The 16,575-nt window shown below is 46.6% G+C and overlaps 1 protein-coding gene across 7 annotated transcripts in view; it reads right to left on the reverse strand.

Moving 5' to 3' along the window:
* The window catches only part of MTMR3 (myotubularin related protein 3), a 2,239,538-nt gene that overhangs the window by 241,117 nt on the left and 1,981,846 nt on the right, over nucleotides 1-16,575 (reverse strand). For all 7 annotated transcript variants that reach the window (XM_044068370.1, XM_044068372.1, XM_044068373.1 and 4 more), the window contains one exon: nucleotides 13,810-15,256. In XM_044068370.1, coding sequence (XP_043924305.1) covers nucleotides 13,810-15,256 — 1,447 coding nt within the window. The remainder of the gene's footprint in view (nucleotides 1-13,809; nucleotides 15,257-16,575) is intronic.

Here is a 16,575-nt window from a genome sequence, read left to right on the forward strand (position 1 = left end):
TGTATTTACTGTTGCAGTCATCACACTTGGCTTATCTGCTTGCATGTAGCCCTCAGTCATCCCGAATACCAGTGTCATGGGATTTCTGCGTCGGATTCTGTCGCTTCTTCCATGATGTCAGGATGTCAAGGGTATAAAACATGCAGCTGACGTCATTACATCAGTTTTTCTTGCCCCAAATGTCAGAAGCCCCCAAAACAGGAAGCAATTACATGGTGTGGAACACCTCCAGTAAAAAGTAAATACCATTGCCATAAGATATGGCCAAAAAAGAGGATAGGTAGAAAGTATAGATAAGTCAGGGGGCTGGGACAGAGGGTAACCACTACTGCAACAGTAAATACACTCGAACATCTACATTTATGATACATGTACACAACTGCACTATGTTCTTCATGTTTCACTGTTGCAGTCATCACACTTGGGTTGATTCCCAAAGCTGAGGGAAGGTGGAGGCAGTCAAGAAGTATTAGGGCTGGCTAGCAGGCCTTGTAAGATTGCTGTAGCAAATCCAGCTCTGGATTTAGAAAAGATAGGCAAAATCCATGGTGAAGGTTTGTACAGAACTCCAAGTTGCAGCTTCCAGGATGTCCCTGATAGGGACTCTCCTGAGAAATGCTGTAGAGGTTGAGGTAGCCCTAGTGGAATGGGTACTGATCCCCTGTGGGATAGGTTTTTCATGGTGCTTGCAGCAGAAATGGATGCAGTGCGCTATCCATCTGGAAATGGTGTGCTTTGAAATGGCCTTGCCTTCTGCTGTTGCAGCGAAGCTGACTAGCAGCTGGTCTGATTTTCTGAAAGGTTTAGTTCTGTCAAGACAGAACCTGAGCTGTCTGTGCACATTCAAGGAGTGCAGGATCCTTTCCCCTTTATTCTGAGGATTAGGAAAAAAGGTTGGTAAATGGATGGATTGGTTTAAAGCCACACTGGATACCACCCTTGGGCATAAATGCTGGGTTAAGTCCTGAGGGAAACCCTGTCTGCATGGAAGATAATGAAGGGTTCCACAGCCATAAGGGCCTGCAACTCAAGACAATCTTCTAGCTGAAGTGATGGTCAAGAGCAAGGCTGTTTTCCAAGACAGGAATTTTAACTCTGCTGTAGCAGCAGGCTCAAAAGGTGTGTGTGGGGGGGGGGGTGAGCTTCTCCAGTACAAAGTTAAGGTCCCAGGAAAGGGTGGGAGCTCTCCTCAGAGGCCTTAAATTGTTAGCTCCTCTCAGGAACTGTTTGATGAGAGGGTGAGAAAATAGAGGCGGCTAACTATTGTAGTGAGCTGAGATGACAGAGGCATGAATTTTAGTTGATGAGAAGGATAAGCCTTTGTGGAGTAGCCCTGCTAGGTAATCCAGGATTTGAGATAAGGAGGGCACAGCTGTGTCCTTTCCCTGAGACTGGCTCCAAGAACAATATCTTTTCCACTTTTCTGAATAGGACTTCTTAGTATTAGGCCTTCTGGCCTCAAGGATGATGTCCAGCACCTGTTTGCTGAGGCCGCTGGTGGTGTATTCAGGGGATAAGCCAGGCTGCAAGGGTCAGGGGTTGCAGCTGTGGATGCAAAATCCGTTCCTCCTGCTGGGACAGCAGGGAGGGGGTCTGATGTAGGTGCCAGGATGGCACTGCTGTCAGACTGCGCAGGAGTGGGTGCCATTGCTGGCGTGGCCAGTCTGGGGCAGTAAGGATCGTCCTTGGCCTGTCCTGTTTGATCTAGAGTAGAACCTTTGAGAGGAGGGGGAGGTTTCCCATGTAAAGGATAGAGCATCTACTTTCCACGCTTGGCTGTGGGGATTTCTGGTGCAAGATTTGCTCAATTGATGGTTTTGAGGGGAGGCAAAGAGGTCCACCTCTGGAGTCCCCCCACCTGCAGATTAGAAGTTTGAATGAGTTGGATTCCAGCTTCTACTCGTGTGGGTCCAGTAGATTTCTGCTAAAGTCACCTGCCAGTGAATTTTGTTTGCCTGGCAGGAATTGAGTGTGCAGGTGCACTTGGTTGCTCAGGGCTGTGTTCCACAGGGCCATGGCTAACCTGCAGAGAGGGTAGGAATGAGTTCCCCCCTGCTTGTTTATGTACCACATAACTGTGGTGTTGCCTGTCTTTATCAGGAGTTGTCCTGGGAGGATAAGGTATTTGAAGGCTGTCACTGTCAGCATTCTGTACAGCTAATATTTCTTTTTGATTGATATGCAGGGGAATTTGTTTGGGCTCCATTTGCCTTGAATGCCTTTGCCTGCTATGCGAGCCCTCCATGCGTAGTCTTATGCGTCTGCTGTCAGGGATTGGGCAGCGAGGGGTTGAGTGAAAGGAAGTCCCTTGTTGTGGTTGCATGCCTCTGCCCACCAAAGGAACTCTGCCCTTAGACAAGGAATGATAGGCAGCAGTGTTTCCAGGTCCTGAGAATGTTGACACCAGAGACTTTTTAAGTACCACAGAAGTTTCCTCATATGCAGTCTTGCATATGGAATTAGTAGAATGCATGAGGCCATGAACCCTAGGACTTGCAGTATTTTTCTTGCAGATAGCTGGGTTTTGGTGGCCATTAGTTTGAAGTAGTTTGTCAAATCTCTTTTCTGGAGTGAGGAATGCCATCTGGGAAGTTGTGTTAAAGCTTGCTCCCAGGAATACAATCTTTTGGTTGGGCACCAGTTGTGGTTTCTTTTCATTGATGGAGTACCCCAGAGAAGTTAAAGTCTCTTTACAAATGCCAGGTGCTGAAGTAGTAATTCCTGACTGTATGTCTGAATCAAGCAATCGTCCAAGTAGGGGTGCAAGTACTTGGGCTTTGCTGGTAAGGAAGATAGACAAGTCACTGTGAACTTTTTCCATAAGAGGGTGGCTTACCAATCCCTGATTTAGAGGAGACAGCACTCCATAGTTTAGATCTCTGCATACCCTGAGACTGCAGTCTTGGTGGCCTATTGCCCCTGGGTTTGGACTGTGAATATCTAGGAGGGACTGGAATGGACCAGTTTTTTGAAGGCCAATGCCTACTAGATCTAGGTGGCTGTACCTGTAAAAAAGCTTTAACAGTTTGCACAGATTTAGCTTTTTCCTCCATCTTTTTAAGAACAACTTCTGCTTTTGTGCCAAACAATTTTTCCTGGTTTAATGGAGCATCTAGTAAAATTTGCTTTGACATGGTCTGGCATGGTTTGTTCCTTCAGCGAAGCATGCCTTCTCAGTACAGACCCAGTGACAGCAGCCCTGCAAGATGCTTCTAAGGCATCAAAACCACACTGTAAAGTATGTTTGCTAACTTGGTTTGCAGAATGCATTAGCTGTTGCAAATCTTTATTTTCTGTACAATCTGGAAGCAACATTTTTTGTTTAATCAGTTCCATAATATGCTGCTGGTACTTCAACATGTGAAACTGGCTGCAAAAGCACCTAAGTACAGGCGACCTGGCGACTAGCTGAACGGAAGCGTCGTTGGCAGTTTTGGACCTATGCGGTCTGTCTTTATCCTTCTGTTTTTCGGAAGATAGACAGTCGGATGGCTTATGGAAGTCATTTCAGAAAATGGAGAACGAGAGCGAAAGAATTTAGTGAGAAAGACAGCCTGACAACTAACAGTTCGGGCGTTAAACAAGGCACAAAACCTACAGCGAGGAACGTCGTGGTCTGGGCCTAAACAGAAGGCGCAATAAGAATGAAAATCTCTGTGAGGTATTTGCTTTCCACAGGCAGGACAATTGTTAACTTTTTCTGACATTGGTTAGAGCAAGAAAAAAGGATCCCACACGGGGTACTTAGCTTTAGAAGACTTCAGGTCTGAAACTCGAAAAACAAAAATTTCAGGTAGCAGCCGACTGGCGAACTGCTTCTGCTTCGGGCTCCGCTCTGCAAGAAAAGCTGATGTAATGGCGTCGGCTGCATGTTTTATACCCCTGACGTCCTGACATCATGGAAGAGGTGACAGCATCTGACGCAGAAATCCCAAGACTCTGGTATTCGGACCGACTGAGGGCTACCTGCAGGCAGATAACCCAAGTGTGATGACTGCAACAGTGAAACATGAAGAACATCTTTCTTTTTTACATGATAGTTGAGGTAGCTTAGATACAGAATGGAACTGAGGTCCCAGTTTTTTTTTTCCAGAACTTAAAAGAACCTTCCACATCCTTGCAGGTCTGGTGAGACCTCTAGATGATTCCTTTTTCTAGTAGCCTTGCTACTTCTGCTGCTGCTAACTCCCTCTGACTGGGTGGGATGCGAGGAATTTTCTCTCTCTTTTTGGGAATGACAGCACAGGGAATACTATAACTTCTGGGGATTATCTTCTGTTCCCATCTTGAGTGATGGCCTAACTAGGTATGAGGGTTCAGAGTTAAGTGCCCACCAACTGCTTCCAAAGTGCAGCAGTCAAGCATCTGTTCAGAAGTGGTAAAAGGGCTGCTCTGTAAAAGGACCTTGAAGCCCTTGATTCTGCAGTCTGCCTCTGCCACTTGGGAGATGTCCATTAAAGTTATTCTCTCCCTCTGCTGGGGGGGGTGGTGGTGAGGGTAGAAACTCTATGCTCTACAGCAAACAGAGTGCTGTCATCCTGTTCACTTCTGGTAAGCAAATCTTTAACCTCAGGCCCAAAGAAAGCTGAACCACCGAAGGGAGCATTAATGGAGGATGTCTTGAAGCCTTCCATGAAATCTCAGAGAAGCATCTAATCCTGTCAGCTAGCAATGCTGATACCTGCTGCACTTGCCATGTCATTCGCTGCATTAGAGAGCAGACACATGGACATGCTGGTTATAGACTGTAGGGTAGATAGTTGTGACTCCACTGATTTTTGGATATCAGCAGGCAGGTTACCGAAGTGGGAGTTGGATAGTTCTTTAGTCAGACCCCACGGGAAATGTGTCAAGTAATTTGGTGTGCGGATCAAAAACTTCACTGAAGCACAAGTCCACTTCCCAAATCTGCTCAATGCCCTAGATGCCCTGTTGGGTAGGTGAACAGATGTGTTCTCCTCTGAGAGCTCAATTTTTGGTGCCTGCGACAACCATCACATGGTATCGACCAGGGGACCCTTACTCCAATGGGACTTGTTCCTATGTGCAACCAAATTCTGACCAATTTCCCTGGTACAGGATACACCACACTGGTTTCCTTCCAGGCTGATTGAGAAATGAAGTCTATCAGCACATTAGTAGGCAGGACCACCCAGGAAGTAGACTGGCCAGCCACTAAAGCCTCGAAAAATACAGACTCTTCTGAGGAAGGGAGCTTTGATGGACCAACCTCCTCTCCGCCTCATCAATTCTAGAATATCTCTGAAGGAGATGTCTTCCAGAGGGATCTTGGGGATCTCTCCTGTTCCTCAAAATTGGTATCTTCAGTGATGGACTATGGAGACGAGTCAAGATGCCCTCTCTTGCTGGCCTGTTTCCTATGGCCTTCCCCCACAGGAACTTCTGGGGAAGGGTTGGAATCAGAGGTGGAACTTGCCCAACAAGAACTCGCAAGGCTTGGAGAGAATGACTGCCCCTGTCAGGCAGGATAAGCGGAAATGGCCACAGAATATAAAGGGGGTCAGGGTGAAAACAAGTCACCTCTTCTATGGATCTGGAGAGGACCATCTCAAAAACTGAAGGAGAGACTAGAGCACAGGTTACATCTCCCTGACTGAAAGATGTCAAAGAAAGAACATACTCGCCTCCAAACTGACTCGGCTCTAAGATAGACATTGGAGCTGAGCAGTCCAGAGCTGAAGCACCCATGGATAGAGATGGATTTGAAAATCTTGGGAGTCCAACCTGATCCCAGGACTCTGCTCTGATGTTTCGGCTCCAAAACCCACCCCATCCCACTCCAATGAAACTAGAGTCGAGAGGGTGAGGGGAAAAAAGAAGTTATGTACTCACGATAACGTTCAATCTGAGTAGTTATACTTCATTTTCTGCAACCTGTGGGTACTCGAATCCGTATCGGATCCGAGCCAGCAACATTTTCCAAGCATCTGCTCCAAGCTCCACCCCTTACCCATAATCCCTCACATCTCCTACCTTCCCTCAGATCGAGTTCGCCACTATCCAAACTATTAGTAACTCAATAACAGTACTAACCTAGACAGGTTTGGGGAAAGGAGGGCGGGACGGTTGCAGAAAATGTAGTATAACTACTCAGATGGAATGTTATGGTGAGTACATAACATCTTTATCTGATGTAGTTAACTTCATTTATCTGCAGCCTGTGGGACAGAGTCCCCAGCTACCAAAATTCCTGGGAGGCCCTCATGGAAAGATATTCCTGAGCACCGCAGAGCCAAAGGATGCTCTCCCTCTAATGATCAAATCCAACTTATAGTGAGAAATAAATGTATGTGACCTTGCCCAGGTCGCTGCTGCACAGACATCATCCAGTGAAACCCTAGATCAAAAAGCAGCAGAAGTTGCCATAGATCTGGTTACTATGAGCTTTAACAGGACCAGGTGGGGACAGACCTTTGTCCTTATAGACTTGCAGTATACATTGTGTAATCCATGTAGCTAAGGAGACCTTGGATATGGCTTTGCCCAAAAAGGGTCTAGAAAAGGACACGAATAACTGGTCAGACTTACGAAAGGGTTTAGTCCTATGTAAATAGAAATGAAACTGTCTATGAACATCTAGCAAATGCAGTTTATATTCACCCTTGTTCTGAAAATTTGGAAAAAAAACAGGCAGCTTTACCGTCTGGTTAATATTTGATTCAGAGGCAACTTTCGGTAAGAAAGAAGGGTTCGTGCGGAGCGAAACCCTGTCTTTATGAAAGATCAAGTAAGGGGGCACGACAGACAAAGCGTGGATCTCAGAAACCCTTCTGGCCAAAGTAATGACCACTAAAAAAGCTGTCTTACAGGATAAGAATTTCAAATCTACTGACGCTGCTGGTTCAAAGGGGGGAGCAACCAACACCTGCAGAACTAGAGTAAGGTACCAAGGAGGGACTGAATCCTTAACTGGGGGGTTAAAAAAAGGTGCCTTTCAGGAAAGCTGTACACAGTCACAGAGAGGCCAGAGCATTCATATTTTCGCTGACATGACAATAACAGATGGCTGCCAGCTGTACTTTTATCGTAGAGGAACTAGCCCCTTGCTGGAAAATACTGGACAAAAACTCAAACACTGCAGGAACCGGGGCTGTAAAGGGATATAGGTTCCTCTGAGAAGCCCAAATAGAGAAGAGTTTCCATTTGCTGCGGTAAACCTTCCTAGTGGAAGCTTTGTGGGATGCCACCAAAATAGTCTTTACTGAAGATGACAGACCGGGAGTTCTAGCAATCAGGGGAACTGGAGAAACCAAGCCGTCAGCTTGAGGCTGTCCAGATCGGGCGGACAGACACCAGAGGGATGAGAGATGAGATCCGGTCAAGGATCCAAAATCTGAGGAGGAGTTAAAACATGAGACTAGGGGAAGGGGAACCACACCTGACGAGGCCAGAACAGAGCAATGAGGATCACTTTGCACCCCAGTCGGTAAGCTTTCTGAAGAAACTTCGGAATGAGAGGTAACGGGGGGCAAGCATACAGTAACCCAGGGGGGCAAGCATGAATGAGAGCATCTCTGAGGGAGTCCCCTGGTGAGGGGATCAGAGCGAAGAACTCGCTGCACTTCGCGTTGGAAGGAGATGCGAAGAGATCGCAGCAAGGCTGACCCCATGCAAGGAAGATCTCTCCTCTGCTATTGACTGTTTCAGAGACATTAGGCCGACTCAGTCTGTCCGCTAAAATGTTGGAGCATCCCGGGATGTGCGTTGCAATCAGAAACCGAATGGTGGAGATCGCCCACTCCCACACTCTCATGGCCTCGCGTAAGATCTGGTTCCTCCTTGTTTGTTGATGTACCAGACAACAGACATGTTTTGTCTGACTGAACTGCAATCGTCCCTGGGGGAAGAACAGCGTGAAAGGCTTGCAACACTAAAAAGCACTGCCCTCATCTCCAGAACACTGATATGCAATCTGGTCTTGGTCTGGGACCACGTTCCTTGGACCGTCCTCCCCAAACAGTGCCCTCCCACTCGAGCTGGGAGGCGTCCATTGTCACTGTGGCTTGGGCTGTGGGTGTTATGAAGGGGCGACCTGTCAAGATGTCTGACGATTGGAGCCACCAGAAAAGAGACATCTGCAGGCTCTGCTGATTCTTATTGGATAGTCCATGGGGAGGTCTAGCCAAGACCACTGAACTGCCAGGGTCCACTGATGCACCCACATGTGAAGGCATGCACAGGGAAGGATTGAGATTGCTGCGGCCATGGAACCTAGGGCTCAGAGAACATCGCTCGTCGTTGGCATCCTGGGGCCGAGGATCACTGAAACAAGAGCCCATAAGTATTGGACCCTGCCCAGTGTGAGAAAGACTTGCAATAGTAGAGTGTCCAGCTGTGCCCCTATAAATTCCAAGGTCTGTGTCAGGTTCAAGCGGGACTTGGAGATGTTGATGGTAATCCCTAGGTTGACTGCAAGATGTATGAAGGAGTCTCTGGCCATGCAAAGTAGATGCTTGGTGGCAGCAGCGAGGAGCCAATCGTGTAGGTAAGGAAACACCTGAATTCCCTGAAGCCTCAGGTGAGCCGCTATGACTGCCATAACCTTGGTAAATACCCTGGGGGCTGTGGTGAGACCAAAGGGTAGGGCTCTGAACTGGAAATGATTTGCTCCCAGCCAGAAGCGAAGGAATCTCCTGGAGCTACTGCAAATTTTGATATGGTAGTAAGTGTTCTGGAGGTCTATCAAGCACATCCAGTCGCATTCTCGGAGGTAAGGTAGAATGGACTGCAAGGTGACCATCCAGAATTTCTGCTTGGCTACGGTCAGGTTCAGGGCTGACAGGTCCAATATGGGTCTGAGGTCCCCCGTCTTTTTTGGCACCAAAAAGAACCTGGAGTAAATGCCTAATCCGGACTGATCTGAGGGGACTGGTTCGATGGCCCGACTGCGAAGCAGCTTTGAAATTTCTTGCGCTGCCGCCTCCCTTTGAGCGAGTGGAACATCCGGGAGGTGCTTTGGTTGGACGGTTGGGGCAACAAATGGGATGGAGTAGCCTCTGGATATTATTTGGAGCACCCAACGGTCTGTCGTAATGGACCCCAAGCAGTTAGGTGCAATGACAATCTTCCCCCGACTGTCTCCAGAGTAGGACAGTCGGGCAACCCTTCAGGGTTGCTGCGTGGGTCTGTCCGAGAAGGTCTCCCTAGACCCAAAATTCCTCGGGCCCCCCCTCTTCCTCTGGGGTGGCGTCTGTCTTGTTTCCCTCTGCCTCTAGGGGACGAAGTGTCCTGAGAGTCCCTGGAAAACTGAGAATTTTGGAACCACGTCTTCTTTTGCCCTCTCCGATTCTTAGAAAAAGATCTTTGAGGGCGAGAGAAGCGGACTCCAACAGCAGACAGTCTTCCCGTCCTTCTCGGTCTGGACCAGGATGACACGTACTGTCTTCCCGAACAGGGAAGAACCATCAAAGGGAGCATTTGTGAATGACGCCTTGAAGAGGTTTGTGAATTCACATAGCCTGAGCCAAGCGTGTCGCCTCATAACTACGTTGGTCCCAGCCACCCTAGCCGCTCCTTCCGTGGCATGGGAAAGTAGACGCATGGACATGTTCGAAACAGACTTTAGAGTCGACATTTTCGCCAAGAACAGCCGCTTGTCCTCTGGCGACAAAGACTCTGGGGGCGACACAGCGAATTCCATAACTAGGTCTCGCTGAAATCGTATAACGTGTGCCAAATAATTCAGCGCTCATATAGAAAACGTTGCTGAAGAAAAGACTCGCTTCCCAAATCGATCCACCGCCCTAGACTCCTTGTCTGGAGGGTGGACTGAAGAACTTTCCTGTGCCAGTTCTCTCTTGGTGGCAGCTGCAACCACCATAGCATCCACCGGGGAACCCTTGTACCAGGCCGGTCTGTGAGAGGAGAGAAGAATCCTGTCCGGGTGTTTGGGTATTGGCTGTATGGTGTCAGGCTCCTTCCATGTCCGCGTGCTAATGAGATCCACTAAGGGATCTGCAGGAGGGTACACCCAGGATGCAAACGGGCCCGTGCCAAAGGCCTCCAGAAATACTGACTCATCCGTAGAGGGTTTTGGGGCTGACCAACCTCCTCCTCTGGTGGAGGATCTCCATGATGTCTCCAAAGGAAACATCCTCGGGAGGTGACCTGGGGGAACCCTCACCTTCACCCAAGTCAGTATCTTCTGTGAGGGACTCTGGGGAGTGCATGTGCCTCCTCTTACACGAGTGCTTATGGGGACCCTCTTTAGTGGGACTCTCTGAGGAGGGCTCATAAGTTACGGGGGGGTTCCATGATGGGATCCACCTGGGGGTCCTCTAGCATGGGCTGTCCCTGGGACAAGTTGATGGGAGTCGTGACCAAATCCATGGGAGCCTGGGCAGAGTCCAAGGCGATGGGCTGGGGCCTCAATCCTTGGGAGAGAACCCTCTCCACCACATTGATGGCCGAAGGAGAGCACACCTCCTTAGCAACCAACAAGGAGGAAGCTCTACCCGGCTCCGCCGTGAGGATCGGGGCCGAGGCCAAGGTAGCCGGGATTCCAAAGGAACGTATCGGATCCGACAAAGTCAGAGCCGAAGACACCTCCGTTCCCCTCTGATCTGACTTCCCATTCTCAGCCCAGAGTGTTGCTCGGATCGGAACAGGTCTGATCAGAGGAACTCGGTAATCGCCAGCATCGAGGTTGGAGGAACAGTCGGCACCAAATGCCCAGCTCTGAGGATCCTCGGATCCATAAACCCCAAAACCGCACATCAGATCGGGAAAGGAGAGATTGGATGGAAGAAGGGCATAGCGGTCCCCTCTCCGGCCAGAGAGGGGCCTGGCAAGACTCCCATTTGGATTTCGGTTCGAATGAACCTTTGCATCATCCTGTCCATGTCTAGCTTCGACAGACTCAGAGTCGACTGCGAGGAGGCTACCGACTTGGATCTGGCTGGTCTATGCGACGACCACGAAGAAGGCCTCTGGTCCGAGGGCTCAGTCGGCTCTGGGGAGAACCTCAGGGAGTGGAGCTGAGGAGAGGTAGTCCTGACAACTTTTGTAGGCAGGCTAGGAAAGGGCTCCCGCTTTGGAGACCGCTTGCGGTGCCTTTCCCCTCTCTTGTACTTATCTCTCTTGTCCTGTTTGTCTTTGCTTTTAGTCCCCTCCTCAGAAGGCTTAGAGAGAGGTTGATTCCCAGCCTGGGGGGGGGGGGGTTGATCGGCTACTGGAGCCGATGTCGCCGTGTCCAAGGCAGAGACTGGTAGCAGACCCTTAGCTACCAGCTTTGCCTTCCTTTCCTTCAAGGCCCTAGGGTTGAACCCTGCCACACACTACAAGGCAAAGACAGGTGGGAAACACCCATGCAAATAACACACAGAGTGTGGCCATCAGCCGGTGAAAGCTTGTGGCCACAATCTGTGCATTTTTTAAAGGTTGGTTTTGGCTGCTCAGCCATCACAAAAACTGACTCGGCCAAAACTAAACCCAAAACTAACACATGCACACTAAGGTCGGTTTAGGCCTACACACTACCTTACAAACTCTAACTTTTTAAACTACCTTTTTTTTTTTTTTGAACACAAAACCGACGACAACGAAGGGGAGGAAAGGGTTGATAATCAACCACACACACACACACACACACACACATACACTCACACACACAAATATCTCAGAAAAAAACTTCCACTTACTACACCCAACTTTGAGCTAAATAGACCACAATGCATATGCATGAGGCGGCAAACGAGATCTGAGGGAAGGTAGGAGATGTGAGGGATTATGGGTAAGGGGAGGAGCTTGGAGCAGATGCTTGGAAAATGTTGCCGGCTCAGATCCGATATGGATCCGAATACCCACAGGTTGCAGATAAATGAAGTTAACTACTTCAGATCAGTCTTTCTCAAAGATGAAAGCAATGTCAATTCTGACACAGGTGCATTACGGGGATGACTCTGTACTGTGGCATCGGATGATGGCTAGGATAACAGGGACTGCTGAGAGCCATGAACGGAGTAGGCACTAGGAGAGCCCCCAACTGCACCAGTGTCCAGAGAAACTTCCACATCATCTTGTCAATGTCGGCTTTCAAGCGGCATACATATGTGTGTGTGTGTATATATTAAAAAATATATATATATATATATGTCTATGCATGTGTGTACATGTGTATACATGTATGTATACGAGTATTATTTGCATGTGTGTGCGGGTGTATATATATATATATATATGTGTGTGTGTGTATATATATATATATATATATATATATATATATATATATATATGTGTGTGTATATATGTAAATATACTTTAACAAAGCAACTTTTAAAGCAACATTATAGAATATAACACATACTTATAAAAAGCACTTGCATTACTACCACAAAGTAGAAATCACGAGAGATGAATATAAAGTATCTGACAAAAACTTTGGGAAAAACACTTATCCAACCACTAGTGCAGAGCACCCTCAAATACAAGTCTTGATAGATCAAATGGCAAATGAGATAATATAGTGACCATATAGAATTGTGGGTAAGGGAAGAGCCACAGCCCTGGGCCTCAGCTCTTGAAAAAAGCACTTTGGTCAGATCTGATAACCTTTCCGTTAATTCAGAAAGAAAAGACACCAGATCCTCATGGTAAGTTATAAAACCTCTGAGATCAATCATGTTTCATTAAGTGCGATCAATCATGTTTCATTAAGTGCAGTCACACATCAACAATGACCGCAGGAAGAAGCAACAATCAATGGTGAAGAAACAGGGAACCACTTGCAATGTCCTCCACCAAGTTCAATACCCAGTTATGATTTATGAGTAAGACAGAAACAGTGGTTATAATACTACTGCTACTGTTTTGTATAATTTCTAAAAATCTAAAATACACGCACTCATAGAGACATGCATCCTCTGCAACCTTGGGAGAGGGATATTGGGGGTGTATGCTCTTTCAGCGTGCAGATTTCAGACTTTTTAGAAATTATAGAGAATGCCACAAAAGAAAATGTGCTGAAGTACAGCCACATTGCAGACAGCCCTTTAATGGAAAGTCTACAGCTGCGAACTCCCAGAACAGTCCTATAAAATTAAGCAGAAAATGTAGCAAATAACCTATGAAAAATCCAGTCCCAGTGAGGCATTCTTTATAGTAGAGGGCACCTAACAGATTTCAACTGGTTAAACAATTCTACGGTAGAAGGAAGAGGTAGTGAATGTCAATAATCAATGGGAGTCAAAAGAGGAGAAATGCAGGATTTCACAATGTAACTGAAGGAACACGAGATAAATCTGTAAAAAGCAATGAATTTGATGCTAAACAGACTGACACACCTTAGAGAAAGTGTTTGGCTCCAAGCCTGTAGAATCTCACATCTTACATAATTGTGTGTGGAATACAAAACATTTAAAGAAAAAAACTTATTTTATAGTCACCACATCATTAGCTCAACTAATTACAATTGCCTCCACGTGAAACAGCTTCCAGGTCCACCTTAAGAACCCAAAACATCCCTGATGCCCCTTGCAACGTGAAAAAATTCTCTGATTTTTTCAGGGCAAAGAATGATAACACCTCAAACCTACTCATACACTGGTTGCGAATGATTTCTTGCTGGAAGGGAGTTAGTATGTACCAGCATAACAGAGAAACAGTTCTCACAATCTAGTAGAATCTCAGTGATAAGGATGCTGTCACAACTAATGTGTTCTAATGTTATGTGACAGCCAAAATACTGCACAAATCAACTTGTATAACCAAACCCATGGCTATTTATTCGTCAAATGGAAATCTAAAATACCATTAATATCAACATACTCACTATGTTTTCAAGCTACTTACCACTTCATCTGCAAAGTCACCACTAAAGCACAGTGAACTATTCAAAAGCTGGCTCTCAAGTCTACTTCGCAGCTCCTGCACTTGCTTTTTTAGAGTCTCCACTTCTTGCTGATGTCCTGCCTCTATCTGTCGAAGGCGCTGTTGAACAACATCGCTGTGAACTGCCAAGCCATCATCATCCAGGTGACTGCGGGCTGCCTGATCTTGGCTACCTGTCAGCTGCTGTTTGCTTTGCTGGCCTTGTAGCCACCTGTGATAAAAGTTCTTGGGTTGGAAATGAACTGACCCACAACTGGTAAGTGAAACTTGTCGACTTAGGCCAGCTCTTCTACTTCCAGTCTCTCCAGTTGAACAATGACCATTTAAAGTACTGTACTTTTGTACACATATGTTAAAGTTTGACAATCTGTCCATTACCAGTCCTTCATCTGTCATCTCTCCATTGCAAATGATTTCATCTTTATGGCCATCTGAAACCAAGGCACAGGCAGGAGACGGCATGAGCTGTATGGTCTTATCTGAAGTCCAGCTTTCTCCTGCTGACAGATGAGGTACCTCTACTGCAGTCTCCTCTTCCACAGAGGCTTCAACAGACAATGGTAATGTAGGATTACTAATATTTTTAGAGAAGGGGCCATTAATGCAGCTGGACACTTCCTGTTTTGCTCCATCTTCCGTTAACGTTTCTGTAGAACTTTCCATAAGGGATGCTTTCTCATCCTGTGGGCTATGGAAAAGAACAGGTGGTGAGTTGGGCTGTTGTACTCTATGCTGACTTTCAGAACTTGGGGGTAAAACACTAGCATCTTGGCATTCAGTGTTTTTGACTTCATTTTTATCTACATGCTTGATCAAAGGAACAGGTTCTGTATTTACTAACACCTGAACAGTGTTCGTAGAATCTACCTGTGCCCTATCATTTAACTGTTTGAGTTCATGATCATTTTGAAAGCTAAGTTGAAGATGGGGCAAAGGATTAATTAATAAAGCATCTACTGATAGTTCACACTCCTTGCCCAGTGCACTGAAACCAGGATTAGAGAGTTCACAGCCCAAGCCACTATCCTCACGTGTAATATTTTGTTCCCAGTTTCTGCCATCTGTGCTGTCAGAACCTTTCACAGATTCGTCCAAACCATTCTCTTCCTTGGAAGCCTCTTGTAAAATATTTTCCATCTGCCCCTCGGCAACACCAGCAGCCACAGACAGTTCAGCTCCCCCAAGAGTTCTTCCTTTTTTCCCAAATTCTGTGATATCCCCATTAATTGGGTCTTCCAGTCCACTTCCATCAAGTCCAGATGGATTTCCAAGGTTGCCTAATTCCAGAGACCTGCGGTGCTCTTGCCATTTCTCATTCAGACTGGGATCACTAGAACGTCGGTTTGTAGTAGGTGTACTGCTGTCACATGTGGTTGTCAAATTGTCAAATGATCGCGTCTTTGGTAATCTGAAATGAAACAGAAAAAAAAATCAAACCGTTTTCAAGCACTAGTGCCTTTCGTCTGTAGTCATTTTCAACACAACAGTCATAAAAGCAACACTACCCATATTATTCTCCAATGACATGTCCACCTGGAAAAAAAGTGCTTTTTCATATGTTTGCAAACCTTTAAAGGGCAAACAGGGAATACATTCAAATCTCAAAAGCAAAAAGCTCCCTGCAAAAATCAAGAAATAAACATGCAGTAAAGTACAGTTGTGTACCTACCATAAATGTAGATGTTAGAGTGTATTCACTGTTGCAGTCATTACACTTGGGTCATCCTGCTGGCAGGCCACCCGCAGTCGGCCCGAACTCCAAAGTCCCGGTCCGGCGTCGGCTGCTGTCGCCCCCTCCCTGACATCAGTGCGCCAGGGGTACAAAAGATGCAGCCAACGCCATTTTCTTCAGTTTTTCTTGCCCCAGATGTCAGGTGCCCCCAAAAGGGTAAGCTAAAAATTCTGCTTATAAAAAAGCATGCACTAACATAACCATTACCTTCATCTACAAGCAAATACACCACATAGGTTGTATAGAATAGAGAAGCAGAGATAAGTCCCAGCAATGAAAGGGGGATGGTGGGAGGGTAACCTGGACTGCAACAGTGAATACACTCGAACATCTACATTTATGGTAGGTACACAACTGTACTATGTTCATCATGTTTCACTGCTGCAGTCATTACACTTGGGTTGAATCCCAAAGCTGAGGTTGGGTGGCTGGGCCTAAACAGAATTAGCAGTGGCTATGAGACCCTACAGAACTGCAGTGGCAAAGCCTGCTCTGGATTTAGAGTAAAGAGGTAAGTGGTAGTGCTTGGTAAAAGTGTGCACTGAACTCCAAGTAGCAGCCTCCAAAATTTCCTTGGCTGGTACTCCTCTGAGAAAGGCTGCTGATGTGGCTGCTGCCCTGGTCAAATGTGGCCTAATGCCCTTAGGCACTGATTTGCCATGTTGTGCATAGCAGAAATGAATGCAGTGTCCTATCCATTTTGAAATAGTCTGCTTTGAGATGGCCTTTGCTTGTGATCCTGCAGCATATGCCACTAAAAGTTGCTCAGTCTTTCTGAAAGCTTTAGTTTTGTCCAAGTAAAAGCGTAGCTGTCTGTGTATGTCCAAAGAATGCAGAAGCATCTCCCCTTTATTCCGGGGATTTGGGTAAAAAGTAGGCAAATTAATGGTTTGATTAAGAGTCACACTGGATACTACCTTTGGCATAAATGTTGGGTTTGTCCTTAGAGAAACCCTGTCCGGATGGAAAATGATAAAAGGTTCCACTGCCATTAA

The sequence above is a fragment of the Protopterus annectens genome, chromosome 4.part0, assembly GCF_019279795.1.
Source record: "Protopterus annectens isolate FY-2018-M chromosome 4.part0, PAN1.0, whole genome shotgun sequence".
Lineage (NCBI taxonomy): Eukaryota > Metazoa > Chordata > Ceratodontiformes > Protopteridae > Protopterus > Protopterus annectens.